This window comes from Halictus rubicundus, chromosome 5, assembly GCF_050948215.1.
Source record: "Halictus rubicundus isolate RS-2024b chromosome 5, iyHalRubi1_principal, whole genome shotgun sequence".
NCBI classification, from domain to species: domain Eukaryota; kingdom Metazoa; phylum Arthropoda; class Insecta; order Hymenoptera; family Halictidae; genus Halictus; species Halictus rubicundus.
In genome coordinates, this window is record NC_135153.1 from 15,004,629 (window position 1) to 15,029,788 (window position 25,160).

Here is a 25,160-nt window from a genome sequence, read left to right on the forward strand (position 1 = left end):
TGTATTACCAAGGGAGAAGAGTCCACGGCGGTGAACAGAATCACGGTCCCGTCGTTGATCGAAGACGTTCCGCTTCTCCGTTTAGGGCTTTTCCCTTTCTAAGGGACTGGTCGACCTCGTTGCTCCGCGTAACGAATTCCGCTCTACATTCGCGTGTCATCGTTAAGCGGTTGTAAAACGGAATTGGGTTCGTTAACCTGTGTCTCATTGGCCGCTGACGAATCCGCTTCCCGTTACACCATGATACATCTCCGTTATCCCCCTCTTCCACCCTCAGACCAGGCAGCCATTTTAACGCAGAGTTACAAAACGGAGAGCTCAGAACCGATCAGTAAAGAATTTCACAACAATGTATCTTTTTTCTTGTTGAAATTATTAACGGAAGAGTGACCATTTTATTCGCCTCGTATGTCTCACATGCAGACAATTTTTATTTTGTGTTGTTATGTAAGTACATACCAATTAATAATTCTAATTCTTCCAATTACTAATTCGAAATTAAATTCTTTTAATCTGTCTCCCGGTTTAGAAAACATCAACTCATTTTAACGATAAATTGCGTAAAATCCGAAATCTAGAGTCGATTGTTAACGAGTTTAGTTTGAAGAGAATAGTGGCAAGAAGCCACGGCGGATCGCGGACCTCTAGCGGTGGCGTCAGAGAACTATACCGAAGGTCGAAGCCCAGGAACGACAGCAGCAGTAATCTCCGCGTAGAGGAGCGAAATAAACGCGGAATAATAGCGCAGGCTGTTGTTACGCGATATAATACGGCGAAAGGGGCACGGAATAAGGGAGGTGTACGGTGCAGGCGGCTGCAGTATGCAGCCGCGTGCTGGCTCTAAATGCAAACAGCGCGGGCCAAGCGTGACGGCCGGGTAATCCGATGCGCCCGGCGAATGTCGTTTTGCACATTATTTTTCTCTGTCTCCAGGAAATTTCGAACTGTCTGCGCTTCTCCTCTCTGTAGCTGGCCAGGGGAACGGAATCTCGTCCCGACGAAATAAATTCAGTTCTCCACCCCACGTTAGCTTCATTTGTATAAAAGAACTGCGCGAAAGTTGCTCGCGAATATTTCACTGTCTCGCGGATATCTCGTTACACTATCGGGTATCAAAAACGTTTTAGCGCGCTCGAAAATTGCCGGTAAAAGTTCTGCAATTCTCTTGAGTAATGTTCGAGTAGTGTCTTAAATTCTTCCAATTATTTTACTCTTCGAGAATGGTACAGGAAATTATTAATTTGACGATCCGATAGAAAGACTGGGATTCTCGCCTTTTTCTACGATCTTCGTGAAGATTTATCTACGAAATTTTTGGAGGCGGGGCCAGTTTCAATTGTTTCAAGCCGCTATTAGGACGGAAGACGGTCTGCGTCTTGACAGTCTCCGTCCGTATCCGTGGCGGCAGCCGTGAAATTTATTGCTTCCCCGTTCCCGGGAGCCGGTATCCGTGAATTCTGAATGGTGCTCGCCGTCCAAGTAACAATGCGCTCGATAATGATAACCCGAAGTTATCGCGAGCAACGACCGGAGGAGATGAAAACGGAGATGGAAGCCTTAAAGCGGAGATTGTTTCACCGGCGAAGTATCGCGTGTACAGGCGACGCCGAAAGTTCACCGTTCACTTTTCACAGCCGCGCTCCTCATCTATCCTGTCCGACGGCGACGATTTCATTTTCTAAAGGTTCCAACCCATCCCCCCTCCCTCTCCTCCACTGGTGCAGACCAGAAAGTTGCGGAAGCCGGCCTCTCGCGAATGCCACCGCGTTCGCTACGTTTCACGCGGTCTCCCGACAGCGAAACACGTCTGATACGTTCCCGGCAACTCCGCTAGAAAAAAAAAAAAAAACGAATCCTCTGGCAGCTTTTTAATCTCCTGAAAGGTGGAATACTGCTAAGTATAAGCGCCGGGATTAATTGAGTATCGTCTGCAGTGTTTTACCGTGAACGGGCCGGTCGAACAACTCGAATTCCGGCTAAGTTCTGCTATACTGAATGCTTGTGCAATTATTCAATTCTATATATACGATTATAGTAAATTATTGCAGTAAAAAATTAGGAGGAATAAATTTGTAAACTTGAAGATGAAAGTGGGTCTACGAGAAAAAGTTGCAATTCGTTGAACGGTAATGAGGTTCGCATGATCGTGTGCTGTCCTGAGAAAATGAAATGTAAAAAAATGTGTTCTCATAGTTTATGGATGCCCCTTCATATCTAGGCAAGATTCATCCCGACACCGTTGATGGTTCCCCAGAAAAAAATTCCCAAAAATCACTTCCCATAGTGAGATCCTCAGGAATATCGGCACACGCGGAAGAATGGCTTGGAAGAGCGTGATTAAAAAAATTAATAGATAACGGAAGACGGAGCGGGAGCGCTGCGAACGGTGCAGCAGATAGAGCCCGTGACGTTTCCTAAGGGTTAATCGGGTCTGAGGAGCCGGTTCGATTTTTCTCGCAATAATACGAGCGATCCGCGCGGGCACAAAGGTGTTCTAACGAAGCCACTGGAGGGATATGGATTCAGCCCATTTGCCAAACTGAACAATGGTCTGGCCGGGGGGCCCGCGGTTATCCCGGAATCAATCAAATCCCATTGCTCGTGAATCCTCCGGCATCCCTCCGGCAATTACACCGAGAAATTCCTCGGTCGCGCGGATTAATTTCTTTCGCGGCGGCGGGCGGCATTAATCCGTTCCCGGGAACCTTGTGGAGAGAGAACTCGACGGCGGCGGCTGCTGGCTTAATATTCACGGGACATCGAGCCGAGTAATTATTTTTCTAATTCGCTTTCACGCGGTTCGTGCGCGCCGGCGACGATCATTAGCGTCGTTAATTTGCCGCGCGTTCGCCGCAAGAAGGGCGTGTTTTCGCAGCGGAGGGGGTGCGAGAGGGCGCGGGGGGCGACACGGACACTGCATAAGCAGCACGCTCCCAACAAGATAGGATGATTCGACGGAGCCACTCGAGCCGGCCCGGTTATTTTGGAACGGTGGCTGGTTCAAGCCGTGGTTTCCACGCGGTTGTTTTCGGAGCCGACGCGACGTGGTCCCAGCCATTTCAGACAATTTCGCCCCGGCGTGAACCGCTCCCACGCTCCCGAACCCCGGTTCACAATTTCTTCCGAAAACAACCACCGTCCTAGCGGATTAAAGAGCAAGTTCCCCGAGGTAGGTCGAGGTTTTTGCATAATTAACGCGATCGAGATTAATACGGGCTCTGTCGAATATTAACCGGACTCTGTATCGTACGACTGCTGCACAGTCGTTGTTCTATCTATCGCAGACGAGACCCGCCGAGAATTCTAATAGGTCCAGCATGCCTAACAATCGATCTGCAACATTTATTATGCTGCTGAACCACTCCGCATTCATTTTAGACTGTACACTCCCGTCCATAAACCACCGGACAGTTACTTATTTTCAGCAAATTGGTAATTAACAAGAATACAAACTTCGGGCTTGATTTTATGAATGGAAAATTAAAAATATGCATACTCAATTTGAAGAAATGTCGGAGAAAATTTTTGCTAAAATAATTAACACTTCTTTCGTCGCGCGTCGCTTGTAATTAAGCGTATTTCGTGTTCCAGTTGAAGGATTTCACTTTTGCAAATTTTGCATCATCACCATCCTTTTCGTTCCCTAAATGCCCCACTTCCCTTCTGGAAGAACCCCACACGATGATTGGGGTATAGAAATACCCCATTCGTGCTAATAATAAGTAGTGTATCTAAAAAAATTATTCCACCACGATGAATGTTTCTCACAGAAGGTCTAGAAGTGTCGTTACCAGTTTTTGCATTTGCTGACGCGCGTCGGGTTGAGATGTCAATTCTGTCCGACTCTTGTTCAACGTTTGCCGTGAAATCAACAATTCATTGTAGCCCGGAGCGCCGGCAATATTAACGGCAACGGAAAAACACGATGTTTTCCGAAACTCAGGTTTTCCATCAGCAACCGAAAGAGAAATAAAACTGGGCCCCGGCATGTGTATCGACTCCTGCGCAAACTCGCGAAATAGCAGAAAAATCGGAACTACTGGTATAGCGGAGAGAACATGTTCTGGATGATTGCCAGATATTCATCCCGTTAAAAAATTTGTTCCGCCCGCGAAAAAAAGGTTATCCTAATCGTTCTGTGACGGTGGTGCAGCGGAGGGCAGAGTTTCGATAGATAGCAGCATAGCTCGTCAAACAAAAGGTCTGCTCGTAACAAGACAGATACGCACAAACCGGCAACTGTGCAACTGCTTTTCTCAGTCACCACACGAGATATCCGAATGAAACAAATTGCAAACATTAAAGACGCGTTACCTTTATCTTTCACATTTTTCTCGGAATTTTAGGTCAACTATTTCGGTGTGGAAAAAATAATTCGCTTTCCGGGGGTTCTTTCTGTAAACCATTGACAATTTATTTTTTTTTACCCTTAATGGGTGATTGAAAATTTTGAACAAAATACACGAGGTAAGGTAAACGACCAGGTACTATCCGCATTTTGATTTATTCCGAAATCTCAAGTGGCAAACCGAGAAACACATTTTTTAGTATAAGGGTTGTGCTAAACTTTTGTGAATGGCATTTCAAATAAAGAGGTTCTGTTTCATTAATATAAAAATTAAAAATCGGCGTTTTGGCCGATCGTGTGGACTTGCCAGGCCAGATCATTCAAGCAATTTGGCAAAAAATTCGCAAAATGGCGGTTCCATCGCAAAATTTACGCGGCCGATTGCTGTCAACCGATCCCTTTTTTAATTCTCTGTCCCCACTGATTCGATCGACAGCGCGGGAAAAATTCCGTAAAAAACGGCACCGACAGAGAATAACATTTCGCCAACGGGAGGGGTAAAAGTCGCCGGCGGTGTTCGGTGAAAATCTGCGAAGCACGGTGTACGCGCGCGCGCGCGCGCCCACGTTCTCGACGTGACGTCCGTCATTAAACGCGACGGGGAAGAGAGGGCGTGCAAAACGGAAAACAAGGCGTTTTAATTTATTTCCCATCGACGTCCACTCGGCGATCCAGCGATAAATCGAGGACCAATTTTTCCCGGCGAGGCGAGCGCGGCAGACAATCGTTCAGAATTTAGCGTAATTTCCACCGGTTGTCGCGCACGATTCGCGTATCGCTTTGATCCTCGACAATTCGTCCGCGAGTGGCCCGCGTCCTCGGAGAATGTATTGCTCAATTAGTAAAAAAAATTTCGGCGGGTCGCAGCGCGCAGACCACGGGAGAACTAACAAATATATATATATATATAAAAGGGTCCGCCTGGAAAACAGCCATTGCGGATTCGCGCGCGCGCGCGTGACCGTAGTGTTCGTTTCAACTATGATTAAATCGGGTGTCAAAACGTTTCCGCCAGGTATTGTTAAAAATTGAAAAACCGGCGACTCGAAAGTCCAATAAATTGCTGTACATACACGGAGGTGTTGAATTTTTTCCACACCCTCCACTGCCCCTCCACCTCAGCACCCCCGCCGATGACGCTCCCTGTATTATATTAAAGTTTAAATTGAACCCGCAGTCCGAATAAATTCGAGTGCTCGTTTCATAAATTTCTGCGGCCGTTAAGCACTCGTGCTCTGGGGGATTGGAGCCGACATTTAGCGAGTTAGTAGGAAAATTTCATGAAAATTCGTGATTGTATAATCGCCGTTTGTAGACACGATGATCGGCACTAAGTTGACCGCAATAGTTTCTCGTTTTGGCGGACGAACAGGTTTCTCTATCTGTGAAGTGTTCACTTCCGTTTCACAATTTTCTACCACAGTACTTTCTCTGTATATGTCGCCAAGGCCTGGATGATAAACGTCGCGGAATTATCCCCACTACCGCGGTGTGTACCACGTGAGGGGCCCCGAAGCTCGAGAGGCCTCGGTAAACATAACGACGCTGGCAGGACCCGTGTTGTTGACATATATCGAGAATTCACTGTATATGTCGTCGTTATTTATTTCATACCGCAGATTTATGCATTTATGCCAGAAATGGGTAGATAAAATATTAAATACTAAAATTGCAAAAGAGAATTTTAGAATATTGTTGTGGAATATTGAAACTATTATTGACGATTGTTAAGGATGCTAATGAGGTTATGTCTAGCTTCTGCTTCGCGAAATTGATGCAGGAAACTTTTATTTTCAGTAAAGTCATGCTAAATACACTAACCAAGCTCTTGTACTTCTGCACTCTATTTTAACCTAAGCGTTATATGAAAACTGTGCTTAATAAAACAATGTTTCTTCCAACAAGTGTCGTTTATAGTTTTAATATTAAAAGAGATTTCTATAAAATTCTATTAATTATATAATATAATAAGATGGATGCCTGACATATCCAGCGCTCGTACCGAAAGGGTTGAAAGTAATATGGAAAAATTTATTTTCAACGTAACAATGCACTCTGCTCGTCTGTGGAGAAGCCCGAGGAATACCTAATTGATTGCACCACAAAAGTGAACAATGAATACGCAGATCTCGTACTTAAAAATCTTCCGTGAGAATCCATTGACATGCTATAGAAACAATTTTTAACTGAATAAACCAGACCGTATGAAAACAAATGCAGCGCAGTACGGGATTTGTATGTAAAATTCTCGATTGTTTGTTGCAGGGAGAGGCATGGAACCGGAGAAGAAATGCTCGCCGTGGCCCGTGGAAATGCGACGTGAGTCCGTCATATTACATTTCAAACGAAACCTGTTCTTGTAGGCGTTTTCACGAACCGATACCAGGCAATTTCATTGCCGGCCATGTTTCAGACGCGACATGCGCAAAATATAATATTGATTGAGCGAACGGATACGCGCTTTTCGGTCCGCGTTTAATTTTCAATACGCAATTTCCTTACCCGCGCGATCGCTCGCTGGCCTCGCTAAAACTAGTTAACGAAACGACGGGGTTTTCCAGCGTTTCGAGCAAGAGAAAGAGAGTGAGTGAGAGAGAGAGAGAGAGAGAGAGAGAGAGAGAGAGAGAGAGAGAGAGGGAAAGTGCGAGACAGGTGGAGGGGGGCAGAGGATTGCGCGAATTTTCCGCGACGCGCGATATCGGATCATATTCGCTCGAAATTCACCGGAGCCGAGAGAACGAAGAATAATAACAAGCGTTTTACGAGGCCGGAACGCGTTAGCCAGCGGACATAATTGGTCACAGAAAACGAATTTATAAAACGGCCAGCGCCCGTCGCGAATGAAAATCCGTACGCCTACTTTCCTGCCCGGGGACCGAAAGTGATTAACAAATTTGCTGCTTTCACGGGAAAAACACCGGGGAATCCAATATGCTGCAAATTTTTGCGGGACTGAAATTTAAAGTGCGCTCGCACGCGCCCGTGTCACCGGACCACGGATCTTTCTGTTCGGCTAAAAGGGTTTCCAGGCTGTTTAAATTGTTCCCGCGCTACAACTACGCATTCCGTTCGATACTAAAACGACGATTTTTTTTCACCACCTGGAAATTCCGATAATTAACAAACAATACTTGTCAAATGACCGGTCCCAGGTTTGCGATTCGACTGTTGTTGGAATTTTACAGTTGCTTTAGAACACATACAGTACAAAAATTTGATCATGCATGCGTTATTATATTTTCTTTTATTTATCCCACTATGAAACTAGGAAATCAAATTTCAGTGCCCCTGGCAGTTACATAATTCCACTTCCCGTGGAAAAGTGCATTCCCATAAATGGGAGCGTTCGCGGCGATCGTTGGCTGTTCGGTGAAAAAATAAGATCGAGGCGATCGCGTGCCGAAACTTCGATTCCCGTGGACGACAATGGCGGTACTGTTGTTCGGTGGTTTTCTTTTTTCGTCTTGTAAATTCGATTTCCTCGGCCGACGATCTTAACTTACCTAGCTCCTGCGAGCACGTTGCAGGAGCTGCGGGGGCGAGGAAGTAGCCGCGGCAGCTCGCGCAGAAATCTATGTAGTGCACTTTACCATCCGCCGCGCGCCGATGAATAAACCAACGCCACCGGAGCTTTGGCCCCCGTTGTTGCAGGCATTATTAGCCCACTACTGTTCGTTGTTGCGCCGAGTATCATTAATCCGACTGATATCGGAACGGCTTGCGCTCCGCCGACGCTATTTACCCGTCTACGTTTCCCCTTAACGTCGGGCAAATCAGTTTCGCGTTGCGCCTCGCGAAATCCTTTGGTTCGACGATGAATTAGCGGCGCCGTGCCTCCCTTTGATTGGCTGCGGATTTTCGTAGGAATGCTTCGGTTCCGGGAAATGCTGTTGCAACGAACCGTTCGAACGGTTCGGAACAGGCTCGGGCGTTATCGTTAAGCGAATCGTTAAGATAATATATTTCGCTACGTGTCACTTGGAATAATCATATGTCAGTTTATTCTGAACAGCCAAAAGATTTTTCTTTTTTAATTATACCATTCGAATTTCGTTTGAAATTGAAATAATTTTTATTGAGTCATATGATTTTTTAAAATTATTTCATTGTTAGAATTTCATTTCAAATTGAAATAATTTTTATTGAGTCATATGATTTTTTTAAATTATTTCATTGTTAGAATTTCATTTGAAATTGAAATAATTTTTATTGAGTCATATGATTTTTTTAAATTATTTCATTGTTAGAATTTCATTTCAAATTGAAATAATTTTTATTCAGTTATACGGTTTTTTTTTAATTATTTCATTTGATCTTCATTTAAAATTGAAATCATTTTTCATTTTATCTTCATTTGACCACATAGTTCGTACTCTCCAAAGTTCTATTTTCGGGTGGTAAAGAGAAATTTGGAAATCAAACACAGGAAAATTGTAATGACTGAACTACAAAAATTAGGATATCTAAATTCAATAATTAGTTTCTTCGATAACCTCTTCTTGACGTCCAGGGGAACAATAGTTGCAGAGTGATTATGGCAAAGCTGGGGGAGATAATTGAAAATATATGATGATGCAGTTATCGAGGTAGTCTCCATCGACGTATGGAGAAACAACGGACAGAGTCAGAGAGACAAGGATCGACCCAGGCGACGATGACACCCGGCAAAGGGAGATTTCAATGTTAAGGGAACCACCTCTATACTAATAACTCCAACGGTGCTGATAAGGAGTGGAGGTTCCATACAGTTACGTCCCTGGTGCTTTCAGACCTTCCCCCATTCTGTCGCCGTTGATTGCCCCAGTTTATCTCAATTTCTCCCCTTACTGGCTCGACAGGAGACATTAGACAGTGTCTGTACCTGTGCATGTTCTACAACGTCTTTCATAATATGTGCGACCCTTTTTAAATTGCATGACTGATAACATTCCGCGTCGCAAAATCTACTCGGCCATTTAGATATTCCCCGAACATCCAAATTCTCTGTCGGGATCCAAAACATCTAACTTCATTCTCAAAATTCAAACGTACAGACATTGCTTCACCTACTTCAAAATCGAAAATCTTAATATTCTTGGTAGGTATGATTGCAAGGTTGATGTGCAGACATTGTTTCCACACCTCGAAATCTAAAAACCTTCCGAAAATGTTAAATGTTGAGACATTGTTTCCACACCTCGAAATCTAAAAACCTTCCAAAAATGTTAAATGTTGAGACATTGTTTCCACACCTCGAAATCTATAAACCTTCCAAGAATATTTCAACTTGAAGATAATAAAATGAGTAAAAATTGAAAATAAAATGTACAAAATTTGCTTCACTTTCACAAAATCTGCAAATTCGAACAGAATTTTTTAATCACAGAAGACAATTGTTCGCTAGAACTCTGCGTCTTCCTCGCTAGTCTAAATAACAAAATTACAAAAGAAAAGGAATAAAGGTGAGAGTAATACACAGATTATGAAGCAGCCTGTACAAAAAGGGAGGCCAACAACAGCACTCGCCCGGCACTCATCCCCGTGCATTTGCAACCCTCTCGAAACAATCGGGGCTGCGCGGAGGAAGCATTAGGCTACGGTGATGGGGAGGGGGAGGGGGAGGGGGGATGACAAAATTCGCGAATAAAACGGTGCATTACTGCTGCAGGCAACGGGAGCCCGTAAAGTTTCTCGGCGAAACAACACGAAGCAAGGGGGTGGCCAGGCAAACGTGACGCTTCCCCGTGCTTCTTAGATTATTGCAGCGGCGCGTAATGTTAAATTTTGCAAACGGTATCGCGCCGGGGCTGGCTTCGAGGCTTATCCGGCACGATCACTCGTCACAAAGTGCTCGGCTGCTTACATTCCCGTTGAACACCGCGTGTCTACCCGGAAGCTCCGTCGGGTGGGTACCTAAGAGAGAGAGAGAGAGAGAGAGAGAGAGAGAGAGAGAGAGAGATACCTGCCGGCTGTAATGAATCGTATGGATCAGCCTTAAAAGTCCCGGGCAACCCGGATGTCCTTATTATCTTATGCAGGATCGTGATACTGGATTCTCTACCACCCATCCACCCCCAGCCCCACCCAACCCCACCAGCGGGGCTTAATTTCTACGGGTAAAGACAAATTAATATGCAGCCGGGCGTAGGAAATCCGGCGCGCGCGTTCGAAATACCGAAAAGCCCAGCGCAACTATAAATTCGCACGCACACACGACCCCCTGAACCGAAAACGCACGGCCACTCGATATTCGACGCGATTATTCTGTCGCGCGTGCCACGGCGAAATCCATCGCGGTTTTATTTTAATTTGACCGAACCGGTTTTGCAATTTTCAGCCAGAATCCCGGAGAGTTAGGTTCGCTCGCGCTGTATGGTCGAGACAGGATGATAGGTTTGCGTAGAATCTAACGATTCATTTTTTTTTTTAAGCTTAACATTTTATTTTTAAGCTTAGCCGAACTTCTAAATGAGGTTTATACAGCTGCACGAAAAATTGTGTATATCAACTATTTTATTACGTACAGGGTGTTCCAGTATTGATGGTACGAAGGGGGTAATTCTACATGAGAAAATATGTCGAAAATAAGGAATAAATTGTTTTTCGTTTGAGGCTTTATTCGCGAGAAAATCGAGTTTAAAGATGCGTCGGGCTGACGAGGTTTAGTATATGTCGGAAGTAGAATCGGTTGGTCATGGTCAGACACGTCAGATAATTTTCTCGAAAACGACACTTCGGATGAAAAAATTGTACTTTCGACTGATTTTCTCATGTAGTATCACCCCCTCCACGATTGTACCATCAATTCCCAGACACCCTGTATATATTCTGTAAAAAATATTTTGGGTAATGATGGAGCAATTTTTAGTGACGTCTCGGAGTCGCCCCTCGAGTGTTGAGGGTTGATAAAACCTATTTCCCTTTCATACAATAAATAATATAAATTCTAGCGAATCCAGAAAATTTCAAAATCCAGGACAGGAAATTCTAACATAATTTTTCTTGCGTTCTCCAACTTTTCGACCTCCCTGAGCCTTTTGTAAAAGAAACAAGCGCACCTAAAGGCCACGAAATTCAAAATGAAAATTCTTGCCACAGTTTGAGAGATCGATCTACATAGTTAGCGATTGATCGAAAAGTGTATCGACGGCGTGATCGGCACGAGAACACGACTGCGGATCAGGGTTTCACGCGTTTTAAAGGTCCGCGAGCCACGCTTCGTTTCTCCGCGTCGTTATCGCGGAAACGGTAAGCGTCGCGACGCCCCGGGGTCGTCATTACGGCCGAGCGACGCGCGATTTCATTACCGACGCCCGACCTTACGCTCTGCAGCCCGCTATTGCACATTGTGTTCCGCGCGTTATGCAGATGCAGTTCCGCATTACGCCGCTTTAGGAAGCCCCGAGATCTGTATTAACTGCGAAAATTTCGGAAACGCGGTTACACGGTACGCCGGCGATATCCACGCGATATTTGCGCGGCTTATCCGTTTCCGTTTTCTATTATTGCTACCAGTGCCCGGACGGTGTTGTCCAGTCCCATTCGATGAGCTGGTTACTCATTTCGAAATGGCCCATCGTATTTGCTACCAACTGACAAGTTCATTCGATTTTTATACCCAATTACTATTCTGTTCGTTTTTATGTTCTTGCTGTTAGAATTGGAATATTGACACTGAGATCCCTTTTGTAAGTCTAACTATTTATACAGTCACGAACGTCTTGGTTTATTTAGCTTTCGATTTTATAATTTGTAAATTGATGGTACAGGGGCACCGAATTTATTTGCTTGATATCGGACACATGCTCAAAAATTCACACCCCTATCTCATCGAACATACTGTCACTAAATCAAACATGAAAATTCAAACAGTCTAGGGGGAGCACATACAATACTTTCTACAGTGAATTCTCGATATATGTCATCAACTTGGGTCCTGTATCGTGCAGGAGACATATCAGAGCCGTGTTATTTCGCGATTCCTCACGGGGTATACCCCGCGGTAATAGGGATAATTCCGTGACATGTATAGAGAAATCACTGTAATTAGAAGAAATTTTTATTCAGCTCCCGTGACCCGCAGTCGATGCAAACATTTTTCATTTTTCATAAATATCCGCATTTGTCAGGTGTGCAAATTAATCGTAACCCCGTCTTCCTTCCTCCCCTCGGGGCGTAATACAGACTACCTCCATGGAAAAAAGGTGTGCAAATTAGTGCGTTGCTCTCAGAATTAAGCACACTAAAAATCTACTCTCAACATCATCAAACACAATCTTACCAACCCAAATATAAAAATTCCGAACTAAAAATTAAACCTATCAAAGAAGTCTCCTCCATGCTTCCATCTGCGCCCTAAAATACCCTTAAAACTCACATCTAACATGATCAAACCTGCTCCAACCGCTCCAAACTTCCTCAAACCCCTAAAGTAAAAATCATCTTTCACGTCTGCACGTTGAAGTTCCAAGGCGTGTATGAAGCCATCGCGTCTTCGCTTCTAAAATGACCATCCCTCCAATGGAGTCCTCAACCCCTTGGTAGGGAGGAGGGGGGTAGAGGTCGGGGGGAGGGTTATTTCCCGGCGATAGGAAAAAGCTACTTTTCCCGAAGAGTTAGTCGGGTTCCCGGGTATCCTTTCCCATTCAGCCCTTCCATTTCCACGTGCGCCGACGTATGTATAATACATGGCTGGAAGCCGTGCACGTCGCCGCAGATTGCGGGTCATTCCATTCTTAGCTTGGCGGTCGGCCCTCCCTCCCCCACTCCCTCCCCGTTTCGAAAGCTGGGTTTCCTCTGTCCGCGGTATTATCAAGACTTTCCCCATAAACTACGCGCCAATGGGTGCATGGCCACTCTTTCTGCGAACAGTTTCGGCGCACCGTTGTCCCGCATCGGTATTTACCGGAATCGACAGCAGTGACTTGTTCGAAAGTTTGGAATAAGTGTCATTAGGAACGTTCAAATGTGTGTCAATCGTCGTAAATAGTTGCTCAATAATTCCTGCGATCATCCGTTTTTAATTCAGTACGAGTCTACACATTTTTGGAAAATATATTTCGTAACACAAACGGGAAGAAATCTAACGTATCGCGGTATTAAAACGGAAGAAGTGGATAAATTTTTATTTTGAGAAATGTATGTGAAGAATTAATAGATTTAGGTGAGCATAATTCTTTAATGGTTTGTAGACAGCAATTTTAGATTAAAGGTACGAGTGCTGAGCTTAGAAAAGTCATTTAAGAGAATCAAATGAATATAAAATATTAACTAAGTTGATCAGAGCATGAACAGGAAGAGGAGCAATTTTCCGGGGAAAGCATCTGTAAATTTATGTTTCAATTGCCTTTTTCATAAAATTTCATTATTTCCACCGTTCCCGAAATGAACAGTCGGAGAGCAATATGAATCCAATACATATTGATGCGGAAAAAAACATTGATTCGCAGCTTCCGGGTCCGAAAATATCCGAGTTTCCGAGGCTCGCTGACTCCGGCTACGGTAACGAGACTTCTCCAAGATCGTACAACGTATCGCAAGTTTCGAACCGAGCGAAACCCCGGCAAAATCGTCGCCGGAGTTCTCTTCAGAGTTCCACGAGACGTGCGAAGGCATGCAAACGGCTCGCTCGTTTGCGTATCGATACTTTCGATGGAGACAGGATGCCTCGGGAAGTCTTCCTCTCTCGCGAGGCGAGCGACCTCCGTCGATTTTGGGAAGAGAGTCCGCCAAGGGTTAGAGTTCAGACGTTCTCACGCTGCTGGCTCGGATTCTCCTAGCTGTCTAGGGAGTTCGAGGACAGCGGCCATATTTATTCGATCGGGCTGCGCGGAAAATGCTGCACAAAATTTGAGGAACGAGGGACCGCGGGCGAGCAAAAGCAAATTTCGAGACAACGTCGAAAAATTGTTTCGGAAAATTTTCTTGGTTGGTGAAATAGCAATAGAAAAAGAAGAAGATCGTCAAAGTCGCTGTAGACGTTCTTAAATTAATCGTAATTTTTCTGACTTCTTTATTAGCTTCCATTTAGAAGGAGTATATTTCTTTGTGCGTTGGTGGGTTAATTATTCGTAGAAATTATTTCAGAATTTTTGTCTTCAATTACAGTAACCTGACACAAAGGTGACATTTATGAAGTTTTATGTTGTACAAGGGTGGTCCAAACGATCATTTCCTTTTTTTAAAAATCGCAGACAAATTTTATAAACTGTGGGTGTTAATGCAACGATATTTTATAGCAATCTCATAATTCTTGCAGGAAAACCCCCGGTCTACTTATCAACAAAATTTACAGTTCGCGTCTAGCAATTACATAAGAGGTGTTAAAGTCGCACATGACGTTTGAATTACTATCGAAACATATTCGGACATATTTGCAAATTAAACGAACATTCCGCGCAGGCCTTTAAAACTTTACAAAACAGAGCACCATTAAAATCTCTCTCTCTCTCTCTCTCCGCAACTCGAAACTACCCTCGAGATCAAAAGTTCCGCACCGCAAAAACCAGCCGAATAAATCATGCCCGCCTGAGAGGACATTTTTCGATTAAAATTTCGCGGTGGTTATCGCGGGAAAGGGTCTCGCGAAGTCAAGATTCATCTCCGCTGCCGGTAACTTCTTGCTCTATATCGATGAAACAATTCCGAAGTGGAATCTCCGGGCGGGATTCTTTCCGTCGTTGTTCGCGGGATCGCCTGACGGTGTCCACAGCATGGTCGCCGCGACGAACAGCATAAATTTCGCGAACAATTTCGCCGCGTCACGGACCTCGGCGAAGTTGGCCAGGCTGGTCACGCCGATCCTCGGACTTTCTCATTGCGATTCCGACGGCGTCAGCAATTGCAGTAAGTTGCAGCGCGGGTGTATATCGCGATACTTTATTGCTGTTTGCCCCCCCCCCCCCCACTCCCTCCTCGCTCACCCCCGTGTGCTGGGAAGCAGGAATTTTTACAGTCCCGTCCCATTAGCGAGCCCGGGAAATTGAGCGTTGGTCAGCCGGTTTTATGAGGAATCGAAGGATTTTTATTGGCCGATTGAAACCCGATCGTCGAGTCGGCGCACGACGCTGATAACATTATAAACGATCCCGTGCACCGAGCACGTCCGGCCTGTTTTTTTTCCATCACGATGCTAAAAGATTCACTGATACTAGCGGAAAACCGTGCAATGCTCGAGGTGTGATCGGAAAGTGAGACTGTGCCAGTAGTCGAAGGTGTGAGATAAAGTTTGATGGCTGTACACTTATGTGTCAATTTGTAGAATTTTATCGATATGGGGGTGTCTCGATATGCGTTACAAATAGACGAATTTTATGCATTCATGACAAAAATGAGTCGGTGAAACCTCGATTAGGCTGGTGGTCTTTATTTCTGGAGTTCCAATTTTGTCTGGTCTCACTCCCTAAATTGCGACACTTGGTGAGAAAACGAAGCGTTCCAAATTTCCGTTAGTTCTAAACTTTCAGTAATTCCATATAATTCTTAAACATAGCTGTATTTCATTATTTTGGGAATATCGTTAAATATTTTTTAATTTCTTAGATGAATAATTATGAGATTTATATGTCACGAAATAAGGGGGATGAAAGCAAAAAAAAAACTGATAAAAATCTTTTGACTTCTACAGCTACGGGACACCCTATAGAAGAGCCATAAAATGGTATCTGATCGCAAGGAACCTGACAGGATTTCTGTCCGATCGCACCGCCTAATTTAATTCGCTGTTTCGAACAGCAACGTCATGTTCTCTCGGTGCTCTTTCGTTCTGTGTGTGGATTAAACGTGTAAAGTGGCTTTGTAGAAAGGCAGGCCACGTTTTCCGGTTATCGCGGAGCTTAAAAATTTTCTTCCGCGAGCCCTCGCCACGAAAATCCCTTTTACGGTTACCAGCGCGGCGGCCGGATGGCGGCGGACTTAAGTATCTTTAAATCGGATTTTACTTACTTAAAACTCCTCCGATTCCCTTTGAATAATGGACGGCCACGCAGGAGTGGAAATTATTTTCAACCGGGGGATTCAACGGCCGCCGGTTCGCCCCTTAAACGACGCGGCAAGGAATTTCAAAAGAACCAAGGGAAACTGTGTCAATGGCCGCATTCAGGCCGCTCTCCGATATGCCGAGGTTGCTCAAAAATAGTCTTTTGTCGACCGTACACATCTCCTTCGTTCCGACCCCGGCTCCTTCTACTGGGAACGCAGATCGTCCGAGGAGATGCTCGACGTCGCCGACGATGGGTCAATTGCTGTTTAAGACGCTTACGCATTTAAAGAGACGACGACGACATTGTTCGATGCGTTGTTTCGAATTTTTATATTATACATAATTTTTTCGAGGGTGCCAGTCAGTAAATCGTCGGCACGCTCGAAGTCGTCGAAGAAGGGTCACTTAAACTGAGACTTTTAATAAATATATTTTAAGAGGGGGCTTTTATCCAACGCGCCTCTCAGAATTTTTAATAATTTTGTACACAAGGTACTCTCCTTTCCGAGGAAATGAATTTCTCTTACGAGACGCTTGGAGCCGCGTGTACTCCAAGATGGCGGCTCTTAACCTCGAACTTTATATCGTTCGTCTAGCTATCGCGCCCTTTAATAATAACATTTTGTAATTTGCTGCGCACATTTGTTTCGCAAGCTTAACCATTTTCAATACTCGTTCTTTTTTTTTTGGAGGAACGTCGTTTCCAGCGCCACCGCAATAAATTAATTCCCGGCATTCACCAGGTCGCCAACAATCGCGAGGGCCACCACGAATACTCCGATTCGCGCTTTCAGAAGACGCAAGCTTTAGGTGCAGGCGTTTTCGCCGCTATTTTACGCGCGACTATGGCGCATTCTCGAAAATCTTAAATGTACGGGAACTATGCTCGCGAGATTTCCCGGCGTTCTTGGTGAATCCGTGGGGCCGGTGCAGCCGGAGGGTAGGGCCATTGTCGGCGGAAAACGTGTTCGGGCACAATGGAATGCAGGCGATAGCGTCGCGGAGTATCAGTTTGTCGGCGGATCGGTGTAAACGGCGTGGCAAAGTTCGCGCGTCGCTCCCGTCACGTTTATCTACGGCGCCTCGAAGCATCTGCGTCTACCCCGGAGTGGCGTTGTTACAAAAGGAAAACTCCGAGCCCCGAAGAAAATATGCCGAACACGTTCCGGATCCCCTCGATGTGTAGACAGTATCCAAATTTGATCTGCCGGCGACGATGCTTCCGGTTAGCTGCCGACGTATTCTGGATCTGCGAATAAATTCGGTGCATCTTCAAAGCGATCTTCAGCTTTTCAGACAGGTTCAATAGGAGAAAGGTTCGATAGTTTTTCAGAAAAAAAATTAATCATCGATTCGAACAGACTTTGTTGAAAAACGAGAAGCAATTATTTATCTCGATATTTGACGCCGGCGTCTCGGATTCCCGTGTAACGGGTACAAAAGCGACCGGTACGAAGTGAAGCGGAAAAGGATTCGCTCGGGAACGTGACACGTTTTGATCTGGAAGATGGCGTCGCGCGATTGGACGTTCCACCACGAGATAATTCGCGGAATGAAAGATGTAGCAGCTTGTTGCTGAACGAGCTACGTGCGCCAGGTGGTGCGCACGGGGGTGTGTCTTACAGGGGCGACGCGACGGCGAAGTTTCATTACTGTCTCGAGGAGGAGCAAGGGAATTTTTCAAGGGACGGAAGAGTGTCTCATCGAAAACCTAATACGATGGTAATCAGTGCCGAGGCTCCTTCGATTCCTTGGTTTACCAGCTCCATCCGCCAGCCAAAGAGCCTCCGCGCCATTGAAAATTTATTGAGCTTGACCCCCCGTTCCTACGTGCCCGTCGCCGAGCCGCGCCGGGGCCTTGGAAAATCAGATCCTCGACACGGAATTTCCTAATTAAAAGTCATTGTTTTATTTTCTGGCGAGCCTCGGCGTCCCCGGCCACGCAAATTAATCCACTGCTCCCGTGTTTATCCCGTTCTTCAACCGTCGCGCAGCTCCTTTAATGAAAATTCAAGATTTTTTGCCCTTTTATAGGGCAAAATAGTTTGAAAAATTTTTCTCATCGCTTTGCGTTCGGTTAAGTGGAAAGTTTGATCCTTTCTGTGTCACGATGTAATAGCCCTACTTTAAAGGAATTTTAGTTAATCCGCGTATTAACCCTAAGGGGTAGAGTGTTCGCTCAGATTACGAAGTATCGTACCATGTTAGAGAGCAGACATAAATTCTCGATGGTGAAACGACGCGGCCCAATCAACGTTTAAATATTCTCGATCGGGGCGACGCGTATTGAGGCAATAGAAGTGAAAATGGCAAACAGAAATGTTGACGCTGGGTAATGCTCGGTTCATATTTCAGGGAATAGGAAATTCCGTTCTCTCGAGCTCGAGCCGGCGGGCACTCTCCTCGGGAAAAAACTGTCAGCGAGGGGATTGGAATTCGTTTAAAAATTTGAAACCCTATTTTCCTGGAGCGGATATCGTTCCGGCGATCGGCCCGTTTTACGCGGGCAATCGGGGTTTGTTCAAAAAATGTGAAATTTCGTTTCGCGCGCAAGGACCGAGGCACGAAATTGAATTTTTCGGCTGGCTGAGACGTGAACGTCCCGGAAATGTTTGCTCGGAGTATGAAATAATGCTGATCGCGGGATCTACTTGCCGTAATCTGGTTAAAAAGCTAAGCTCCACAAGCCGAGGGAAATGTGATCTTTGAGAATTTTTATCTCGAAAACTGTGATACTTTCCCAAAAAAATTTTCCTGCGTTCAAATTGGCCTAGTTTATACATTAGCTCGTAATTTTTCTATTCAGAAATATTTACCGGTTCCAAAATTATAGCTGAACTCCAGGAGTCACCGTTTTGTCGACGACTCCTCTGGGAGATCAACTATAACTTTGCAATTGATAAGTACAATCGAACAAAATAATCCTCAAGTACTCTTTCAATCATGCCCCTTTCGGATAGGAAAACATTTTCCGAATAAAGTCGTACAGTTTCCGGGAGAAAAAATTCTGAAATTATTTTCCGAGCACAGACCCTCGATAAAAATGATCGACGCGTTTCCTTGTTAAGTCGACTGCTACGAGCCGCGACGCGAAATAAAAGAAATTGAGGCGAGTGAATTTTACGAGCTTAGATCATGCTCCAGTTGCTTCGCCCACTCCGGGAGCAGTGGCTCCCGGGTAACCGTAGCCCAAGGAGCAAACACAATTACGCCCGCTGATGGATATTACACGCGCGTCTCTGCTTGACGAATTGTTGCCACAGCTGTCTGCTCGGAGGCGACTGATCAGGAAGCCTATTCGACGGCCGACAAATTGTTTCGAGTGGCCGAATCGATCTCTTCCGCAGCAACCTAGCCGAGCAGTCGTAAAATTGATGTCAAGGCCAGTCGCGAAGGGATCGAGCAGCTTATGCCGAAGTCGTCGTCGAGTGGCCCGCCATTCGTCATCGTCGCTGGAGGATCGGCGTCGCGATAGTAAAATGCTCCAATTGTTCGATCTCGAGACTGCTATTCTCACCTCTGGAAAACGTCGGAGGAGCTCAGTTGTACTTCACCACGAAAATGGGAATTTTATTTTAAAATGATATCAGAAAAATTAGAGAATGCTGTGGTATTATTGTGGTCTTAAGGAAATTGTCAAAACGTAGAGTACATTCCACAAAATGGACATTTTTAAATCCTCCATGCGAAAAATTCATCATATTTTACAGCAGGAAGGAAAAATATAATTTTTAGAACGTTGTCAGTGGATGGGTTATACATATTAAATTAAAAATTGAATTTTTTGAATCTTGGAATTTGCTGTGCCATTGGCGGTTGATGCATCCATACAAGCTTAGTTAAACTGCGGATTTTATGCATTTCTGACAAAATTTACAAGTACACAAACCGGTAAAACCATTAGAGGAATTTTTAAAAAATTGTCAAATTATTACCAACCAATTGGACCAATTAAAAACAACAACCGATTACGATTTTCCATTCTGCTCGAGTTTGTTTGAAATTTCTATTTTGCCTTGAAGATACTATTTCTCGACGAAAACGATTCGTACGATCTGCATTCTAAGATCGCATAAAACGCGTTCCATATGCACCGATCCGCAGTAACAACGTCTCTCTCTCTCTCTCTCTCTCTCTCTCTCTCTCTCTCTCTCTGCGACATCGAGTCTCCCCTATCTGGTTTCACGGGGACGACCGTGGAAACACGATTCGGGAGCGATGCGCACGTGTCGCTCAGCCGGTGGCGCAGGAAGTGCACAGCTCGGAAGTGCACAAAGGCTCGGGCGCAGTCAAGATACGTGACCTGGCATGCTGCTTATGCGTTTTAGCTCGGCTCGCGTCAACGTATCGACGAAAGGGTCCGCTGTTCCACACAGCTCGGCCTCTTCGTCTGTCTCCCCGCGTTCCTCGACGTTTTCAATCGGGTCCCTTACGGGCGCAGGCAGGCGAACGCGCACGGTGTCGCGTTGCACGCTGCGACGCGCGCGTGCACCGCTGCACGTTTATTGCCACCCGAGATCCGAGCGGAATCGAAGCAGAGGGACATCTAATCCGCGAAGACCACAGACTTCGCATCGCGTCGACTCGACTCGGTCTCGAATCGAATTTCTGACGGGAATACTTGCCTCTCGAATATAATTGGACACACGTTTTCGCTCGGCTTGTCCCCCCCCCCCCCCCCCACCATAGCGAGTTTATGGGGTCACGGTAAGTGGACGTTTGATGGGAAATTTTCGAGAGGTTGTTCCCGGCGTGTTGTTGTTTATTAACCGTTTGAGTGCCACTTCGAAAAATTTTCGACGGCGCATCGATCAATATGGTCGCTCTAAAGTGCTGCAGAGCTTATGGCAGCACATATTTTAGTATAGCAGTTTTACAGTACTCGTTTCGATATGAGCTTCCTAAGAACAGCTAAGACGCAGCCCGTGTTTTTCGAAACATACCCCCTATCGATAAATGTATTACTCGTGCAACTTTGATTATTTCTGCATGGAAAAAATCACACATGTGCTTCAGACGCCCATAAATATGTATGAAAAATCTCAATGGAAAAGGATCGATAGCTGCTCTTAAGAAATTCCTAAAGAACGGCTGAAATTAGAATACTCGTCGGAACAGTACAAATGCAATTCCTGGAGCTCGCAGACCCCGGTGCACTGTACCCCGTTGGGTTCATCACTATATCGGAACCTTTGTGACCGTCATCACCGCGTCAAGCGTCCGCCTGAAATTCGTCCGCAGAGACTGCAAAAACGCGAAATCCCGAAGATCAACGCGCCGTTAGCGAGCCGGCGAATTTATTCGCGAAGATTACAGCGAGCTCGCGAGTTCCGAAAGAGAGAGAGAGAGAGAGAGAGAGAGAGAGAGAGAGAGAGAGAGAGAGAGAGAAAGAGAGAGAAGGATGTAGAGCGTGCGCAGGAAAACGGGCGACATTTTACGGTGACGCGTAGTAACGCGCGATGCGAATTTACTTCCGGTTCGCATTGTGAGCGCGGCTTTGCCATAGTCGCGGACAAAGGGCTGGGCCGGAGGAGTAAATCCCGAGAAAATTTCGCTGGGGGAGTGTGCCTTCGAGCTGTCACAGCTTAATAACGTGTTCTGTATTTTTCGAGGGCCGCGATTTATATGCTCCGGCTGGGAAACAACTTTCTCTCTCTCTCTCTCTCTCTCTCTCTCTCTCTCTCTCTCTCTCTCTCTCTCTCGCTCCCACTCTCGTCGAGTAACCCGAATCCGGCATCCGAGACAGTCGGACAGGATCGTGTAAACAGAGAGAAACGCGGCAGGGAATAAAGGGGGGGGGCTGGTCGGTTGTTTTCCACGGGTGCACGGATTTTCCGGGGATATTTGAGAAAAAATTTGGCCGGCCCCCGGAACAAACGGATATTTGCGCTCCGGAGCGGTGTTGACACGGGCGCGTGTCCGTCGCGCGACACGCGAATCGTCAGCCCGTGCGCGAAACAACCGGCAGGGAACGTGATAAATGTTTTTAATAGTTGTATGGACACGCACCCCGGGAAACGGGAGCGTCGGCCGACGGACTGCTCGTTGAGAGACTCGTCGCGTGTCAATCCCGTAACGCCGGGGCTTTTTCAACATGATCCGCACGGCCGGACACATCGTTGCAACAATTTCCACGGATAGCCCTGTAAACGAACCGACAGCCTCGTTGCACGGCCACTCTGGCCAGCTAATTTTTACGAGGCTGTAATTCTGGTTTCTGATGAATTGCCACGGAACGTTCTGCGGGATCGCTTCTCTGAACAGTCCTTCAATTCTGAACGTATTAACTTGTTTCCGCGTTGAAAGGAGTTTTGTATCCCCGGAAGCCTGTTAATAGGCTTTTCGTTAATTGCGCACTACCAGCGGGACGCTTGAACATTTTCTTTTACATGAAAATTGCAATTTTAAAGAATCGATTTTTTCACTCAAAGACAATTTTTACGCAGTGAGAAATTGTATATTTTTTGGAAGAAAGTACAGAAGCATGGTTGTATTTCCTTACTGGAATTGATTGTATGTTAAGAGATTCTTCCTGTAGATTGAAAATTAAACAATGAAAGCCTCCGATTTATAGGCTTTTTAAAATGAATGACTGATTTTCGAGTATTATAAGTCCCAAAGTATTATGAATAACTGACAGATTAATAACAGCCCGAGGAAACGGTATGGTTCGATTGATTTAGTCGCATGAACGCGTTCCCGCACCGCCACCGTCAAAATGGCGGGTCGTTGAACGTAACAGCCATTGCCCGCGAAATGGCTGCTATCCGGCGACTCGTTACCGCATATTCGCGCATCTTTTTTCGAAATTCCGACCCAGCGATAAAAGACGGAAAATTTTGTAACCGCTTCGGACTCTTCCGCATAAACCCGTGTTTCAAGAAAAAAGCTTCGCAACCCTTTACAAAATTGAATGACATTGTCACGGCAAATTGGTACAGCGAGATTCGTCGTGATTATGTACTTTTCAAACATTAGCCCGGCTGTTGTTAGCCGCAGCGAATATTTCGCAAATGTTTCTTCATCGCGATAGTCTCGAGTAGCCGAGAAGAAAGAAAAGGTTCTTTTATTATACTTTGTTCTCGAGGTTTTTTTTTGTAGTCGCGTGGAGGGTTGTTAATAATTTCTTACATTTCCCGCGGAGCGGAAACAAATTATTACGCAAGTTTCAGTCGTTTCGTGCTACACTCGTTCCCGGGCTGTCTCTAACGCCCTCCCCCCATCCCCTCCCGCCTTATCGTTATTCATTATCATTACCGCAGAAACTTATTTCTGCGAAACTTAGTTCGTCTGTTATTCCTACAGTTTCGCTCGAAATTACGAGGTAACATTAATAATACGGCTACGGTAACGTCGATAAATCCTCTGTGAAAAGACGCTGGTAACGGACACGTAGATCTCATAGGAAGACTGCAGGCACCGAGCGTAAGTAAAATGTGGAAAAAGATAACTTGGGAGAGCTCGGGAGAGCAATAATAATGCAACAACGATATCGTCAATCTACGGACTTTATACAATATTTAATGAAACTTTCGTGTGCCGAATTTCTAGCAGTCGAAAAAGTTGCACAAAATCGGAATTGTTGATCTGGTTAACACGCATGATGTATTCGCTTAATGTATCTTTTACGAACATTCTCGTCACGTTTTGCCGAGTAAAACGACACCAAACACGGCGCAATTCGAAGCAGGTTTGTCCGCGGAATGCACGATTCACTGCAACCTCGATTATCCGAACCGATGGTACCTGAATTCTGTACACAACGAACTTATACACAACACACGACATACCTATGCAATGCTGTAATGTACACAATAGTCCAACTAAAAGTAACAACTCTTCTATCACATTATTCGAGCACTCGATCTCCCCCGTTCGGATAGTAGAGGTTCCACAAAATCGTGGATTGTACGAGCAAGCATGAACAAAACTGTACCGTGTTTGGTATCAATTTAACGAGAAAAACGAGAGGAATACGCCGGTAAAAGTGTCATGAAGTAACAATCACAAACAAAGCAGTTCCAAGCGATTATTCGTTAAGACGTAGACGAACTTTTCAGAGATCGAGGTTTCCCAGACTTCTAAGGGGACGTACCTCGCGTCGAGACGTAACAGTGATGTCGGAGTTCGAATAATTGTTTGGTCGGAGCTCCGTTGAACGGTGGTCGACGGGAACTATAACCAGCAGAAAAAGAGGGCCGCCGTGCCGCGTGATAGAAGCTATTCGACATTCTGCTCCCGGAACGGCGGTCTCTCTCCCGAAATCGCGGCCGTTTCCCGTGGGGTCGGGTCCGGGTGTAACAGCAAACAACCGCCGTTAACAGGAACGGCACCGGGGGAAATTGCTAAGCTCTTGGAAGGTATAACGCGACGGCCTCGATGTTCCTCGGCGGGAAGTTCGCGACGTGACGCATCATTTACAGCGTTCCCCTCTAATTTCAGATTGTATTTCAGCCAGGTTAATTTTCTCCCGGGTAACTGCGGGGAATCCGGCGGCATTTGCGTTTGCGTTTGCGTTCGCGTTTGCGTGAGCAAGTCCCGATCCCGGAGCCATGGATGCGCGCCGGGCGTTAACGTCCTTACCCGCGAAGAAACTTGTAAATGTAATTTATACGGAGCGGTGCGTTTCGCGCGCTCGCACGGATTAACTTCTCCGTTTACTCTCTCTCTCTCTCTCTCTCTCTCTCTCTCTCTCTCTCTCTCTCTCTCTCTCTCTCCCTCTCCCCCTCTCAGTATGTACCTCTCGGTGTCTCTCTATCCCTCGTAACGAGCCGAAGGAACCTGACAGACGGAACTAATCGCATCTACCTAGACGCTCAGGTTAGCTGCGATTCGTCGCGCATCCTAGGCGTC

At 45.6% G+C, this 25,160-nt stretch overlaps 1 protein-coding gene across 1 annotated transcript in view; it reads left to right on the top strand.

The window, feature by feature from the left end:
* LOC143354441 (uncharacterized) overlaps positions 1-25,160 on the top strand; it is a 139,694-nt gene that overhangs the window by 69,333 nt on the left and 45,201 nt on the right. The window contains exon 3 of the mRNA XM_076788523.1: positions 6,614-6,667. Within this exon, the coding sequence (XP_076644638.1) occupies positions 6,614-6,667 (54 nt within the window). The remainder of the gene's footprint in view (positions 1-6,613; positions 6,668-25,160) is intronic.